Here is a 16,371-nt window from a genome sequence, read left to right as displayed (position 1 = left end):
CACGGTGTATGTAGCCTACACCGAACCGAAGCTGCCTGCAAATGCCAGGTAGTAAAATATTTGGTGTATGTCATTGTAAGGACACTGTTACAACCACTGTTGACTTCTTTTGCAGCACTTTCCTCTCTATGTAGATTTACACTTCTTTTTTTTGCAATCTTTAATTTGTGGAAAGTGCTTCTGGTATTAAGCCTCTTGTATCTTGCCACTTCCAAATGCGCACTGCCGGGAGGAATTTTTATGTCTTTGAGGTATGTGTTTTTTCCTCTGATTACTTGTATGCAGTTCATGGAAGGGTAATCACTGCCTTCGCAGGGGTGTGGCCCTGTGGCCTATTTTATTAGCAGCCAGAGCTCTGCCGTGATTATTGGTCTGATTCCTTTAATGTTGCACATGCTGGGTTTTTCTACAGGTGGTGTGACTGTGAAGTCCAAAAGTGATTTCCCTTGCTGCTGTTACTTCAATCAAGACTACTAATGTTAGATTATATTCATAATCTTGAGTTTTGTAGAAACCAGGGACCAGTTTTCATTACAGGACAATATTTTTAGGTTTTTAAAATAAATTTCTGAGGAGAGAAATAAACCCTCTTTATATGTCACAATTGTTTTAAGCATCTAAAAGTGTTGTATTGGTGGACTGTTGTGGTAGCTCTGTGTCCTTGTAACTTGTGCTGTGATGCCCCTTTACTTCTTCTGGGCTTATTAGTCTTCCAAATGGGAGAGGAGAGAAGCTGTTGTCGCTTTTTCCCTCCCCTATTTCCTAATTACCCCCTGTAGTATATTTTTCTACTACTTTCATAACCCTCTCCTATTCCCTTTTCTGTGTCATTTGGTTACTTCAGTTGCCCCAGTTCTTCCACCCTTCAAGTTCCTCCTTTTCCCAGCCAGAATTTGTATGTGTAATATTTTCTATAAACACCACCTTATAGATTTGCTATACACAGGTTGTCCTTCCTGAAACACCTATTGCTGTGCTGTTTACAGGTGAAAACTGCTGATCTTTATTTCCCTTGAGAGCCATTTGAACGGAGGTATAGAGCCTTCTGTCAGGATTAGTGGTAGTGAAGATGTAGCCAGAACTTAGACTTTGCTTTCAGATCTGAACAAGACTGGAAAAAAATCAAAACAACTGAAGCCATTAGGGTGATTGTGTGGTGGTATCTTGCACGTTTTTTTTTCCAAGGAGGCTTTTCTTGGGGCACCTTTTGTTCAGATTACATCAAATTTGGATTGCTGACTTTTCTTTGCATTATAATTGAGGCACAATGATGAGTGCAGTACACAGATGATGGTGAATTTTGTAGATTTTAGAGAAATAGAGAAATTAGAGGCATAAACACTTCGAACTGTCACATGGTTGGTAATCAGCTTGGTTTTCCTGATGAAATCATCTTCACATTAAAACTAATGGTAGTCTCCCAAAATCTGTACGGCAGTTCAAGCTACTGGGTCACAGTATAATTGTACAGAATGTATTGTACAAGAAATTGTGCTGATAGCTATAAAACACATGGGTAGCAACTGTGTTTTCCATGTGGCTAAAAGGGCATTGCTCTTCTAACTTGAAACCAGTCTTTGGTGCAGAGTTATGGGTGTTTGGCAGTATTTTTTCTTGTCATTGCTATTGTGTTATAAAAAAAAATACTTACTGTGGTGTTTTCCTCAGTAAGACTGTAAACCATTTTGCTGTGGTTAAGAGCAATGATTAGTTTTGCTAATCAGTTTTTACAGAAAAAGCATCACCCCAACTCAGAACCAGTCCCCCCCAGATGAATATATTTATACAGGCTCATCGTTGTTACAAAGTGGTGTAAAGAAACTTTACTCTGTTCTTTGGAATAAATTATTTGGGCTCTTAATACAGGAGGTTGCGTGATAAATATTTTTAATGTAAATGTTTTGCAGCTACTGACATTCACAGATTTTCTTCATAACTATTGATGAACTTCAGCAAAGATCATTTCTTGTAATATTCCATTATGAAGAAAATTGGGTAATGTTAATTTTTTTAGAAAAATGAAATCTTAGAGAGTGCTTATAAATATCATGCAAGCAAATCTGAAACACTGGAGTGCAGTGTTTAGGGTAGTTAGTAATGCTTGACATTTGGAAAGTTTTACACAATAAACTATGTACATCGTGTGAACTGACTAATAGAGCTGTTAGGCAAGGCTTTTAACTGACAAGATGGGTCAAAAAAGAAAAAGAGCATGTTCTATATGTTGGATAGATGGTTGGTCTGATTAAGTACAACCTTTGTCTTGGTAGACATAGTTTTCATGTCTTTTATGCTGCAGAGCAGTAGTTTTCTGTTGCAGAGTAACAGAAACCTTTTTTTTCCTGAAGAGCTTAATGTAACTTCTTTTTTTATCCCCTCACCTTGATATGTCACTCTTGCTGTAGAAAATTTATTCTGGTTTTGGTTGTTGTTTCAGTTCTTTCATTTATTTGAGGTGAGATTGGGTGATGATTGCTCAATGGAGAAGAAACTCATAATGTTAAATAGATAGCTGCATGTGATGGGTCTCATCATCAATTTAAATTATTGTGCACTGCAAGTGCTTCTTCTGGTCTTGTCTGAAATAGCTTCAGTGTCAGAGGCAGTTTTTCATTACAGATAATAAGGTTCAGACCTTTTAAACATACTCAAAACATAAAATATGAGAAATCCTAGTTAGAAAACAGTATTTTTATTGTTGCAGTTGTTATGAAAAATATATAGAAATGTAGATGCCTATATAAATTTCTCCCTGAATGTGTTTATTGCTTTTGCAGGCACTATCCTGGTTGACAACATGCTGATCAAAGGGACAGCAGGAGGGCCAGACCCCACCATTGAACTCTCCTTAAAGGACAATGTAGATTACTGGGTGATCCTCGATCCTGTCAGACAGATGTTATACCTAAACAGCACTGGCCGAGTTCTGGACAGAGATGTAAGTTTGGGGTTTACTGTTTTCTTTCTTTACTCCCCATAGACATTAATTTCTAAATCTGTGCATGCTCATAGAAAGACTGTAAACACAAGACCTGCTAGAATAAAATAGGTGCATTTATCTTTTGTCCCCGGATGGATATGAACAGAGTTAATTTGATTCTTTATTAGGACTTGTTGGGAGCATGCAGAAACTTGACCGTGTGTGCAGGTATTGTATGTGGATGAACACAATGATAAAGACCAAAAAAATAGATGTGTGGGTTGGCAGAAATACATATTAACCCAAACTTGACTTTTTTACTGATTTTAAAAATGTTTTTATTCTGTTTTGCTGCTTTTGTCTAGAAGAAGTGCTGCTCACCTCATGTCCCCTGGCACTTATTAAAAGCCTACTATACCTGTGTACAATCACTTATGAATTGAGAGAGAGCAAAGGAATTGTAAATATTGCAATTCACTTAAAAAGCTTGACATATTCAGTTGAGAATGTGCTACTTTAAATTCTGGTTTTTAAGGCAGCACAAAATTTGTATGGTATGCTCATTCCTAATAGCATTAAAGAAATATTGGTAGGCTAAGTTTGATTTTTATAAAAAAGAAAGATTAAAAGCACCAAATAATCTGGGGTGTTCTCATCTATGCTAATTTCATTGAAGAGAAACACTTTAAAAACAGAGACATTTTCTCACAGTGTTGCAGCATTGCTGCGGTTCATCAGAATCTGAAAGGAAAATTGACTCAAAAGTGATGGTAATCAACATGGAAAGAGTGGTTTAAAGATCAAGAGTTCTTTTTTGAGTGCGTGAAAGTTTGTTTTATATTAGCTTGATTGATTAATTTGTCTTCTCCATGTGTTTTGAGATGTATTCCTAAGTTACAAGAAACAACATGCAAATTTTTCTACATTTCCATTTTTAGTTTAAAAGAGCTAATTGAATTCAGCTGTTCTTAATTTAGTTTTAATTCAAAAACTGTTTTCATATGTGAAGCAAGGGTATGCAGCACAAAACATGACAGAATGGACATGGTGGCAAAAAATTTCTCAGTGGGTTGGTGGAGTTGGAATTTCCTCAAGTGCCAAGTGGCCAGCTGCCTTTGAGGAGCCAGGCAGGTGCTAGAATACATTTGGCTTTTCAGTTTTATTTTTAAGTCAGAGCAAAAAGTGAGAGTCCCTAATGGGAAGGTGGGGCCTAAGAGCCCCTCCAAGAAATGTAGGGTCAATTCTTCATCAGCCCACAGAAGTCTGCATATACATATGGCATTAGGAAGCAGAATTAATTCTGGTTAGATCAGTGCTAATTCTTTTTTCAATGCCCCTTTTAGTGACACTTTTATCTCTACAGGTTCATTCATCTGGGCTGCTTTACCTGAATCTAACTAGATGCTTTACCAAAACGACCTTGTCAAATTATTTGATTTCTGATATTAGTTAACAGTCTAACTAAACTCACAAATACTTTACATTATTACATATGGACACTTTACTCTTATGTTTTTTGCAAGAAGGTCACAAGGAAACAAGTGGAGAGTGTATGTTTCTTATATAGAGGTAATATTGGTGGTTTTATATGGGTATTTAATGTGTTATTTCCTCATTTTTTACTATGAACTGTAACACTTCTTTATGCCTAGTCCTGCAGTGCTGGCTAAAATTACTCATTTGTGGTTGTTTAAGTTTAATGTGATATGAAAAGAAAATCTGAGATTTAAGGTAATTGAGATTTTGGATGTGAGCCCTACTGTAGCTGTCTTCTGTCGTTGCAGTGAATTACCGTAAGTCACAAGCTAAATAAAATGAAAGAAACCCACAAAATCCCCACTGATTAAGTAAAAGTGTGAAATTTATGGGCATGAACTTGCTTAATATGGCTCCTCCTTGAAGGCTGTTTCCAGCCTTCAGAACCAGAGCTGTACTAACCCCTAAAATGCAAAATCATGCAAGAGTATGTTTCCTCTTCTTTTTTCTTTTTACAAACAAAAAAGTAAACTGTTTTTCTCAACTTTGAAGTTAAAATCATGTGAAACTTAGTAGCACCAATAAAATTGGGGGGTTTATTAAACTGAACCTTAAAAATTCAGTTGTTTGTTACAGACCAAAAATTGTAGTCTCTGATTCACGAATGGTGCCTATATAATTGCAGTCTATGTATTTGGACACTCTTCCCATTTTTCTCTCCGATGTCTCCACTTGTCAGCTCCCTGCTGATTCAGTTAGCCTGATCCTGTTCTTTTTTTTATTGCTTCTCTTGAATGGCAATAATATTAAACTCCATTGATTTTACTAAGAATTACAGTATGTTTTCCAAACATAGTCAGATAAAAAGAGAATTCCAGACTTTTCTTCCAAAACTGCAAGTACTTAGGAAGGATGAACAGCAATAAATTAGAAATGAAGATGAAAGGTGCTGCTAAAAGGTGTTGGGATAATTTGTTCCCAGTATCATAAACAATTTGCTACATTGTGCTATTATGTATTTATGTTTATTGTCTATAAATGCCTAGATTGATGAGTGTTTAAAGACCTGATTTTAAATCCAAACACTGACCCAACAGAAATTGTACATATGTAAAAGTATTGTTGGTCCTGTGCTCTGTTACATTTTATCAAAGGAAACAAAGTATTTTTTCCATGTTCTTGTGAAAAAGACCAAATCCAGAACATCATTTATTTACGTATCTATCAGTGCAGCTAATGAAGTTTTTCTTGGGCATTGCTAATAAATCTAGGTAAACTCAGTAGCATTTCAGGTTTTGTAAAGGTGGCCTGGAAATTCTTGGATCTTTTGCAAAGAATGCCAGCTTGTAAAATAAATGGAGATTATAGTATTAGAGTCTTAATTTCAGTTACAGGTGATGCTTGGTCTGTTGCTACCTGTGGCAGAAGTTACACTGATGAAAGTTGAACCACAACATAGCTGGCTGCAGGTTTTTACAGCAAAGGAAAGGACTTTTACCTAAAAGCACATGCTTTACTTCATTGCAGAAGAAGTTGAAGGTAAACATGTAGGGAAGAATGTTTCCTGTAAGATCTCTAGACCACCATAAAGCACCCTTCTTTCTTCAAGTCTGCTGACTCATTAAAAAGTGATTAGCGCCAAAGTCCAAAGGGTAAAGAAAAGCAATATGGTTCTAAAATCCATTATAGCAAAACTGAAAAATATCAATCAATCAACAAAATTGTAGCATTTAGAATGAGTGAAAGCATGATTGCATAGATCTATAATTATGGTATAATTGTAAGTCTCAGAATCTCAGTACAAAAACCTGTTTGCATTCACTGTACAGAATAGTATGGCATAGGCATCTTCAAATTATGTTTTTGAACTGTTTATTTTCTGGAGGAAATTGAGGTTAATAGATACAGATTTTTTTCATTTTGTCCCTTCCCATGCTTTCTTGCTCTCTGCTGAGTGTTAGATACAAGTCAAAATGGACTTGCTGTCAGTATTTTACATGCTAGACTGTTACTTCATATATGTAAATTGGCACTTGCTGTGGTGGGAACATTGTGAATAGAAGTCATGCTGGAATACTGTATTTCCATAGCAAGTGTCTCTGAACTTCCATATCAACCAAAGTTGCCTTTCCCTTTATGCTTCTTAGAATTCTTTTATTAACTCAGGTAAGTAGTAGTAGCCTTTCTAGCTTAATTTTCTTTACCCATTCATCAAGTTTTGGAGTTATTTTTATTTGAATATTATGATGTTCACTGGAGTAAACCCAACAAGACTCTGGACTGTCTACACTTAAAGGACCAAGTTGTTTCTAAATTACTTGGTAAATGTAAGTGGTAGCATATTGAATTGACCTTTCACTTCCAACATTAATAACTCAAAGGTTAAAATATGTGACATTTTCTAGGTGTCTTTATAAAAATGTATTTTCACTTACAGCCACCAATGTCCATTCAATCCATTGTGGTGCAAGTCCAGTGTGTTAACAAAAAGGTTGGCACCATTATCAACCACGAAGTACGGATTGTGGTGAGAGACAGGAATGATAACTCGCCTCAGTTCCAGCAGCAGCGATACTATGTGGCAGTAAACGAGGTCAGAACTGCTTACCTTTTTTTCTTTCTCTTCTGCGTGGTGTCATTGCTAAATGCCAGCTTTTGGTTCTTTCACTTTTTATTTGAAAACCTAGTAAATTCAGTTGTTATAAAATCCCTTCCATTTGTGTCACTTCAGAAAAACACTGCACAAACAGTACACTTTAATTTTTAGTGTGTAAGCTGTTCTTCCTTTTTCTTAATGAATATGAGGATAAGCACACTTTTCATCAGGATGCTTGTAATATTGCAGAAGACACTAGAGGAATCTGAAGCTACGTTATTTCTGCTAAATTTACAAAATGTTTTACTGTGTTACGCAGTTGTATCAACAAACCTGGAAGCAAAACAAATGTATTTGACAAACAAATGTAAAACAAATAGTTCAGAAGGTTTCATTAACAATACTGAAGCTTGGCAACGTGCAGTTTTAGTTTATTGCTGTTTATTAAATGATGTCTGTGAATGGAATATGGAATTTTTTAATGCATTTTTTTAATGAAATGGAGAGCAGTGGATCGGACTTTTCATTATTATTTGAAGGAAAATTTTTATTTATTTCTTGAGCTGGTATAAGTTCATTTCACTTTACAGTTAAGTTTTTTATTTTGTTATGGATTGAATATTCCAATAACCAGTACAAAGGATCAGTGTTTTCACTAAGTATGTATCCTGGGGCTTCAGTAATAAGAAGTGGGAGTGGGAACTTACATCCAGAAGTGAAAATGTCCAGACTGAAACTAAGAGGAGAATGGAAAGATGGGTCAGTTTTCTGCAGGTAAAGATTGAAAGAATTACAGTTGTATTAAGAAAATAAAGCTGTCAAATATGTAGCTTGCATTGTGTCCCTTTTGGGGTTTGGTTCTGGGTGGGGTTTTTTTCTGTGAAAGAGCATGTCTGCTTTCATGTTGTTTGATTTTTAGTAGAATTGATTTTCTGTTTCAGAAAAACCCCCACTTTCATAGTTTTGTGTGTTTGGGAGATTCAGCTTTCAAGGTGTCTGCATATTGCTGCAATCACTGCACTGCTTTAAGTGACCAAGCGTGTAGTGATATCTCATAGTGATGTCTCTGGACGTCACAGGAAAGGAGTGGGAGAGTTGGTTGATGAGTTTGGGCTTAATTAAGTCAAAAGTATGAAGGAAAAAGCCAACCCCCACATATTATTTTTGAGTAAGGGCCTGAAGTTGGTACAAGGATATACAGATTTTTCAAACTTGCTGATCTCCTGACTGGTGACACCTTTTAAATTGAGGTTGCTTCCCTTCAGACAAATTTTCGACAATCCACATGCTGATGTTTCTTACCACCAGAATTTGAAAGTTGCAAAGTATCATCTGTATGAGTAACAGTAAAGTCCTCCTTAAGCTTTTAAGTTTTCTGTGGTTCTGCAGAAGTGTTGTGGAAGTGCTTCTGGTCTTGAGTGAAAGCAACATAAACATTAGTCTCAAGTGCTTGTACGGGCTACAATGCAGGTCCCAGATCCCTTCCAAGACCTGCATAATTTTTGCATTAAAAATTAAGGCAGGTAGTATGTCAGTGCTGTAATACTAAGGAAGCAAGGTTTTCCCGTAAATAGAAGTCCAAAAGACAGAGTGGAAAATGTGCCATTTAAAATTATTTATATTGAGAAATTTAGCAATATTCCAAGTATGTGCAATCATTTATTTGCATTATTATTATTAGACAAAATGCAATGCTGCGCTTCCCACCAGTTGCAGTTCTGATTTAATTAGCTTCTTTGTTTCATTTTATCGCTGTTACGCTTATAGCTTCTGACATGGCACCACTGTGCCCTTCAGCAGTACCCAGTGGGTTAATGCTCTCATTAATTAACCAAAAAAGAGTTCACAAAGCATCTCAGACTTCCTCAAAGGTTTTAGTGAGTGATTACATTTTTTAATGATAGTTTATTCTACTAGTAATTGGCACTGCCTCTAATGAACTTCATTATAGGAATGCGCTAGAAGGAGGGTTTTGTGGTTATTTTTTGATTGCTTCTGCTCTTCTGTTTTTAGTTTGCTTGTAAACTAAAAAGTACAGAAATGTCTCCTACATAAGTGACATAAAGTAAATCAAAAGACAAGTAGGTTTAAATATTTACAGCTACCATACATGTAAGCATCATAAATAGCTTCTATTTTTTCTAGCCAGGACATTTTGTCTGTGTCAGTTTGGGGACTTTCATGTTCAGGTGCTTTACAGGGTTGTACATGGCAGTTTCTCCTATCAGCTGCCATGCCTCTCTCTCACTGTCCTACGTGGGGTGCAAAACACATGCACTGTGGCTTTGTATCCATAGTACAGTCAGGGGTGCTTGCATAAAACATTAGATGGACTTTCCACACATACTATTTTATTCATCTACACATACACAGTAAGTGTTGGATTTACAACTCCTGTGCTAACCAGCTCGGTAGTCTGTGCACTTTGTAGGTGTAGTATTTCCCAAAAGCTTTGTGCTTCCAGTTAATGCCTACTGTCAGGAAATTCTGGGCAAATAAGTCTCAGCCTTGAAATTACCCCAAAATGTTTTTTGGCAAGTAAAGTCTACGGCTAAGGTTTTCCCAAGTAATCAAAACTATTATAAATTATTGGCACCTGTAATAGGAGTTAGTAATACTGTAGCTAGATTTTATTTTATTAGGTAGTTTGTCAGTTGCAGAAATGTCAAGGGGTGAAATTACATTTTAGAGAAATAGAACGGTTTTCATGTCAAGTATTCTTTATATTTGAACTGTTCACAACATACTAAAATAAATTTGTAAAAGAAGCTGAGGGTAATTGTAATACCAACATAAATCCTAGTTTCACACGTATCTCTTCTATTTGCACATAAATAGACGTGGTTTAAAATTAAGCCCATATTTTTCCAGAAGTCTTAGAATGAGATGGATTTGATAGAGTAGTGTCTAATTTGGTTTGTACCAGAAGGTATCTCAATCCTTACACCTGATTGGTTAAAAAAGGAGGATGTATGTACGGAGTTAGACTAAAAGCCCCACTAATCCAGTAAGTTTTCTGTCAGCGGCCCTTGCAGATGCTCAAGGAAGAGCATAAGGATCAGGAAGCATGAAGTGATGCTTTCCTACTGAGCTCACCCAAGCTCCAGTCACTTGTAGTTGTAAACTATGTTATACCAAAGGCAGTGTATGTAATATCTTTTGACCAATGTTTCCTTTCCCAGTTGTGTGTGAACATGTATATATTACAGGAAATAGTGACTAATCCCTACCAAACTTTTCTGTGTTGTCACAGGCATCTGTCACAACATCAGAAGTTGCACAGGTATAAATTCAGAAATACAATGGCAGCATTTATTTGATTTTCAAAGCCATCCTTCAGTTTTAAGATTAGAGATTTTTATCATTAGTGCTTATTTGCTAATGCCTTAGTATTTCTGAGTGATGATATTCCCTTCTGTCTCCTTTCTCCTACCTCTTTAAGTTCCTCCTCAAGTGCATGAGAAAGCAGATTCTATGCCTTAAGGCAAACTTCCCAAATCTTTAAAAATACGTAACTCTGTGGTCTCTCTTATGAAAAAGCCATGGTCCCTCCTTTCCATCCTTACCCAAGGTGTTCTATAGTCTTTTTTTCATCATGTCGCGTGTCATCTTAGGCACTGAGATGAGAAATACAATTTCTTACTCTACTGCTTCAAATATCTTCATCTGGATCCTAAAAATCCTGACTGTATACATGCTGTCTTTAGAATTCGGATCTATTCTGCATATTGTCAAACAATTCTTAGGGATTTAAGTTTTAAGTGTTTCCGTCTGTCATTCACATGCTTGTACATATAGAAGACCCCTGGGTAAGGTGATGGAAAATTAAAACATGCAAAGAAATTTAAGTTCCCCTGAAGCACGTGTGTGGTTTGAAAATGCATCTTTTGCATCTAAGTATAAAAATTACCATTACATGTTTATTGAAGAAATACTTTTTTCAGAAGCATCTTAATTATTCTCATAAAAGTATGGACTTCTCATATGTAGCTGGAGTATGATTGTTCTTATGCTTGTTAATGCTGATGGAACCTGTAATATTTGTTTGACCTGGTGGCTTAGCTTTGAGTGGCAGTGCTGGTATTCATATTAATTTACAGTTAAAATCTGATTTAAAGTTTAGCTTCTTAGTTTAAAGTGTAAGTTGGAGTGTCTGTTTCCCTAAAATAATGGTGCTTATTAAGCAGTGTTATTCCCTAGGCATTTATAAATGAAATAGCTAATTAGAGTTAGTTAATAAGAAAAAAAAAACACCTTTTTTTTTTTTTTTTGGGAGGGGGGGGAGAGGGGTGTGAGCAAAGGAAACACCCTGCATGTGTATTTACGTACACACTTGTGTTTATATGTATAAATAGTCTCCGCTCTTTCTTTGTCATCCATAGTCATAGCAGGCAGCTCATGCAGACACAAAATAGCAATCTGCTTAAAATGAAATGGCATTTTGTGCAAAAGCTATAGTCAAAAACGTGGGGTTGCAATTAAACTACTGACTTTGTATTATTGGGTTATGAAACAGATTTGGGACATAATTCAGACAACTTCTGAGTAGTGCTGGTCTGATGTCTGAAGGAACTAAGCTGATCATCACTCTTGGGCTGCTGTTGCCACATGGAGCACACCAGAGTCTGTGTAAGCACTAGGACAGAAATGGGCTCTTTTCTTTCATGTCATGACTGGCCCAGTGCCACTGCCCTGTAAAGAGTGTGAGGTTTCAGGGTTTTGTCTCTATTTTCATCTGGTTTTGGTTAGGTTTTTTTTTTCTTTCTTCTTTTCCTGTTGCTGCGTGGACACCCGTGCTTGTGAGACCGGGACCACTGTCTTAGTCCATAGCAGGCTCTGGCATCACCACGAGTTCAGTGCAGCATAAGAGCAGAAGCACTTCACAGGGGTCCTACCATTTAGAAGCAAGTTTCCCGTTAAAATGCTTTTGCAAGGCAAAGAATGTGTCTCAGCCAAAAGATCCAAACTGCTATCCACAGCAATGAATCTCCTCATAAAAGTAAAAATTAGTTAAGCTTTACGTTAACATTTTTATGATAGTTAGAAGTACTCCTCAGGGTTAATTCCTTTGTTTTGTGTTTTACATATTTTTTATTTATATGAATATGTCACATCATTATTCATTTAGAGAAAAATCCTGGCAAAATGACATGAGCTTGAGGCTAAATTTGACCATGTGTGTTAGTGACGTAAAGATATGAGTTATTGCAGTGTATTAAACAAACACTTTAGTCAGCGTGAAATTTAGAAGAATTATGCAACTCAGTTAATGTTCTACTGGCAAATCTATAGTATTGCCACAGAGATTTTAAATACATGTGACCTAATACAGTAACTAGAAAGTTCTGCTGCTAAGGCATAGTTGTGGCTGTCTGCGTTTTGTGTTAAAAACATCTTAACAAATTTTTTCTCAGCTAAATACAACTCAAATTCAGCATTGCCTGGGTTTTGTAGTACTTTCGTGTATTAGTTTTTCACATGAGCCTTTCCTGAGTCCTACAGAGGTGTTGTTCAGGAGTTTTTAATAACAGGTTTTGTTTTGGAAATGGTAGTAGAGATAGAATGCTGTTTGAAGTTAAGGTTATTTATTGAACATACATAACTATATAGCTGCTTGTAAACCAAAATTTTAGAGTTGGAGTGTTTTGGGGTTTGGGTTGTTTTTTGTTGGTTTTTTTTGTTGTTGTTGTTTTTTGTTTTTGTTGGTTTTTTTGAGGGGGTGGGGAGGGGGGAAGGTGTTTGGGGTTTTCCCCCCCCCCCCGAAGTTGGGAAGCATGGGAAATCCTTTGCAAAATGAGTGTGTTTCTTGAACTTAAGACTAAGTTGTCTTAAGACTTTGGCTTTGAGCTGTTGAGAATTATAACTTGTGGTGAATTTTCATTTCTTCTAGTGTAATTATTCATATCTTTTTCCTTGTGGTATTGAAATAATTAATCTCTGCAGGTAGACATCATCAAAAGAATATTAGCTCGGAATGATTAACTGTAAATCTTACTTTGCTCTGCTGTTCAGGGGCACTATGAAAAATTATTCATTTTTAACTTTGTGAATAGACAATAATAGGAAAATTTATTTTCAAAATGTTTTATGGAAGTGTTGAACATTCCTGTCTGCATCTAGACTTCTAATAGACGTAAATCATGTTGAAAGAAATTGTTAAGCATTACAGCTGTTGACTGTGGAAGAATAAGATTTATTGTGTGGATTTCGTCCCTATTTGTTTAATTGCATTCTTTTGAAATCTTACTTGTTTCTTATCATAGTGGTTCTTTTTCACCACATTGAATTCCCACAGAGGTTATTATCCTCAGACTAACAATCATATAATTTTTTCTTTACAATTCCTAACATTTTATTTTGCATAAGCTCAGACACTCAGTGTGTTCAAACAGTTTACTATGCAATTTCAGTCCCTTTCTGTAGGAGATACTGAAGTTTAATATGGAGAAACTGAATTATTCTCCAAGATGTTCTTTGAAGTAGGCATGTCTAATGGGAAGGAGGCAAGAGCGGCTGTAGAGATAGCTCAAGCAATGCTTTCTGGAGCCATTTTTGGGCCATTCTGAAAGGCAGCAGAGCAGAGGGGCTGGAAGGCATATTTCCAGCTCCCCCATCTCTCAGAAGACTTTGTGGTGGAAGATTTTGGAAACTGTGGGAAGTGGGTGCTGTGCAGAATCTCAGCACTACAGGTTGACATAGCAATGGTGTGAAGTGGTTTGAGCTCTAAGTCTTTAATGTCTAGAGAGTGTGTGCATCTACTAAAGAATGAATATGAACACTGATTTGAGAAATTATATCTTATATAGTATATAATACAAAACCATCTTAATGTTCTGCTTTTTGCCAGTGCCAAAAATCTGATTAGCCAGTTTGTTCTGCTTGCACATGCATGTATTCAGATGGCATGCCCAATTTATGTCTGCGTGAGTTCAAACCCAGTCTTTCACACTGCTCTTTTAGCCTTTGTATACATGTTTTAGATGGTTCTATAATAATCACTAGGAAAATACACCTTTCACACCTGTGTTACCTGTCGTCTTTTCCTAGGGATTCGGTTCCTGACAGGCTCTTTGCATAATAAGGGGTCCTTATTTAAACAAGAATAGTGGGGTTATGCATGTTGATAAAGAACAGTGTGTGTATATACATATATACACACTATATATAGAGTCACATTTTGTATGATGAACTGAATTCTTCCTTATTGTTCCAGCAATAAAGTGAGTGGATGTTGGCTTGGACTTGTCCATCAAGGCCCTCCAGTGTGGAGCTGGTCACCAAAGGCACACTCTCCATTGGTGCCAAAGGAGATGGAGGCTTAGTTAAAGTCCTCTGAGGGGCTGCTGTAGGTGTCAGGTGGGGGCTGCCTGTCTCAGTGGGATGGAGCATAGGCCACAGCCATGGAGACAACACTCTCATACTTACTTAGGATACCTATGTTTTGGAGAATGGTGTGGGAAAGACCTTCTACTCCATCTCCTGATGAAAGCATCAGACATTCAAGTTTGATTCCAAAATATCTTGGATCTATCATGCTAACTATAACTAATGTATGCAACACCTATGGCCTGAGACTATAGTGAACACTGTTGCTCTGATGTCTGATAGTAATTCCCTCCTCTTTTTGCCACTGGTAATTCTTGATCACTGCCATATGGCCACTACTATTATAAAGAATTTAGAGGGTTGAGAACAGTCAACCCTCACAAACTGTGGGTAAAAGTAATATTGCTGGCTAATGGTAAATCATCACAATGTTGAGATCTCAGTGTAAAAAGATTATGTACCTTTGAATGCCTCTCTCACATGATTAGAAGTTGAGTTTGAGACATTTAGTTAAGAACTCATCTAAATTTTTCCAAAGGCTGCTGTAATCTCTAATGTGAGACCTTGGGCAGGCTGGAAAGTTGAGTGAAAAGAGGGAGTGCTAGGGGCTTTTTTCCCAGTGTCCTTTCTATTATCATTTATATTGCATAAAAGATGATGTAAGTACAATAGAAACCTGCATATTGGGTTCATGAAGGTCTGCATATCTGCAGTCAGTTATTTTGGATGTAATACACTGAATCCAAGACTTTAGCTCTTGATTTTTACTGTAAGAGCATGCAATTGTAATTCTGGTGTTTACTGCTATTCCATTTTTACAGCTGTCTCCTTTGTTATCACTTAATGATGTGCTTTACAGTGCTGGAGCCTTTTTACGTTAGTCGTCATTTATCTGCACCTTGTCAGGACCCTGATACAGCTGCTTTTGATGAAGCAGAGCAAATAACTATTTCTGAGCAGAGCTGCTGGCTGAATTCAATGGAAACCAAGCATTTACATGCTTCTGAAAAGCAACTGAGCTCTTTGCTTCCTTTAGCTGTGAGTGCCTGTGTAGGTCCAGCTCTTCCTCAGCCTCCTGGCAGCTGTGGAGGTACCCGCTTAGGGGAGTCTTTCGTTATCTGGGACGTCTGGAGCTCTGCTCTCTCCCTTTGCAGGACATGGCATCACAGCATCTGGCTAGCAGGAGCAGGGCAAATACCTCCTTGTGTGTCTGTCAGCTCTTGGCCTGTTCTGATGTGACAGGATTTTTTTAATAGAGATTTGTCATTTGATTTCCAGCAGTAACTTCTTCCTCTCCTGAGAGCATGCTGGTGTTACAGCTGCCTGCAGGTGTTGAGCAGGGAGCAATGCTTTGCAGTGAGTCCTGAGAGATGTGTAGGCAGCCTAACAGAGCGGTGTAGTTAACGAGCGTGGTGGTTGACAGCATGTTCCCTGCCCCGCTTTCCAGCCTGCTACACTTGTGATGTCTTCAAAGCTGCTCCTTACTCTTTCGTCTCAGAGCACTAAGGTTTTTTTTCTGTTTTGATAGCAGAAGCATGGGAGATTTCTATCAAATGCCAACCCCTGACAAGCCAGTATGGCTCTTTCCGCTAATGAGACTGTATGATTTAACCACTGATTAATTGGTTAAACTATTTTATTTAGTGTTATACTGGGTGTCTGTGCTTAGGTGGTGGCTGAAGGGTCTCTGTGAGGAGATGCTGGGGCTGCCCTGGGCTGGTCACAGTCAATTCCAGCCAGTTCCAAAGGCTCCAGCACAGGGCACAGCCAAGCCCTTCAGCCAAGCTGTTGGTGCCTCAGGGAAGCAGATTTCAATTAAGAAAGGGAAAAATTATGTGGCAGCAAGGAGTGAGAAAAAAAATTGCAAGGAGGAGGGGAGTAGGGGATAAAGGAGTGAAGCTGAGCTTTGGGAAAAGGGGTGGGGTAGGGGAAGGTGCTGTTTTGTCTTTGTCGTCATCCAAATGTATTTTTTAATTGGCAGTAAGTTAAATTAATTTTCCCCAAGTTAAGCCTTTTCTTTCTGTGTGGGTAAGTGATCTCCCTGTCTTGACCC

General features: G+C 37.4%; 1 protein-coding gene across 8 annotated transcripts in view; it reads left to right on the top strand.

The window, feature by feature from the left end:
• PCDH15 (protocadherin related 15) overlaps positions 1 to 16,371 on the top strand; it is a 443,015-nt gene that overhangs the window by 160,652 nt on the left and 265,992 nt on the right. For all 8 annotated transcript variants that reach the window (XM_040607327.1, XM_040607329.1, XM_040607326.1 and 5 more), the window contains 2 exons: positions 2,778 to 2,938; positions 6,834 to 6,989. In XM_040607327.1, the coding sequence (XP_040463261.1) occupies positions 2,778 to 2,938; positions 6,834 to 6,989 (317 nt within the window). The remainder of the gene's footprint in view (positions 1 to 2,777; positions 2,939 to 6,833; positions 6,990 to 16,371) is intronic.

The sequence above is a fragment of the Falco naumanni genome, chromosome 9 (assembly GCF_017639655.2).
Source record: "Falco naumanni isolate bFalNau1 chromosome 9, bFalNau1.pat, whole genome shotgun sequence".
Lineage (NCBI taxonomy): Eukaryota > Metazoa > Chordata > Aves > Falconiformes > Falconidae > Falco > Falco naumanni.
Note: the sequence above shows the minus strand (reverse complement) of the source record. Positions and strands in the feature narration are given on the sequence as shown.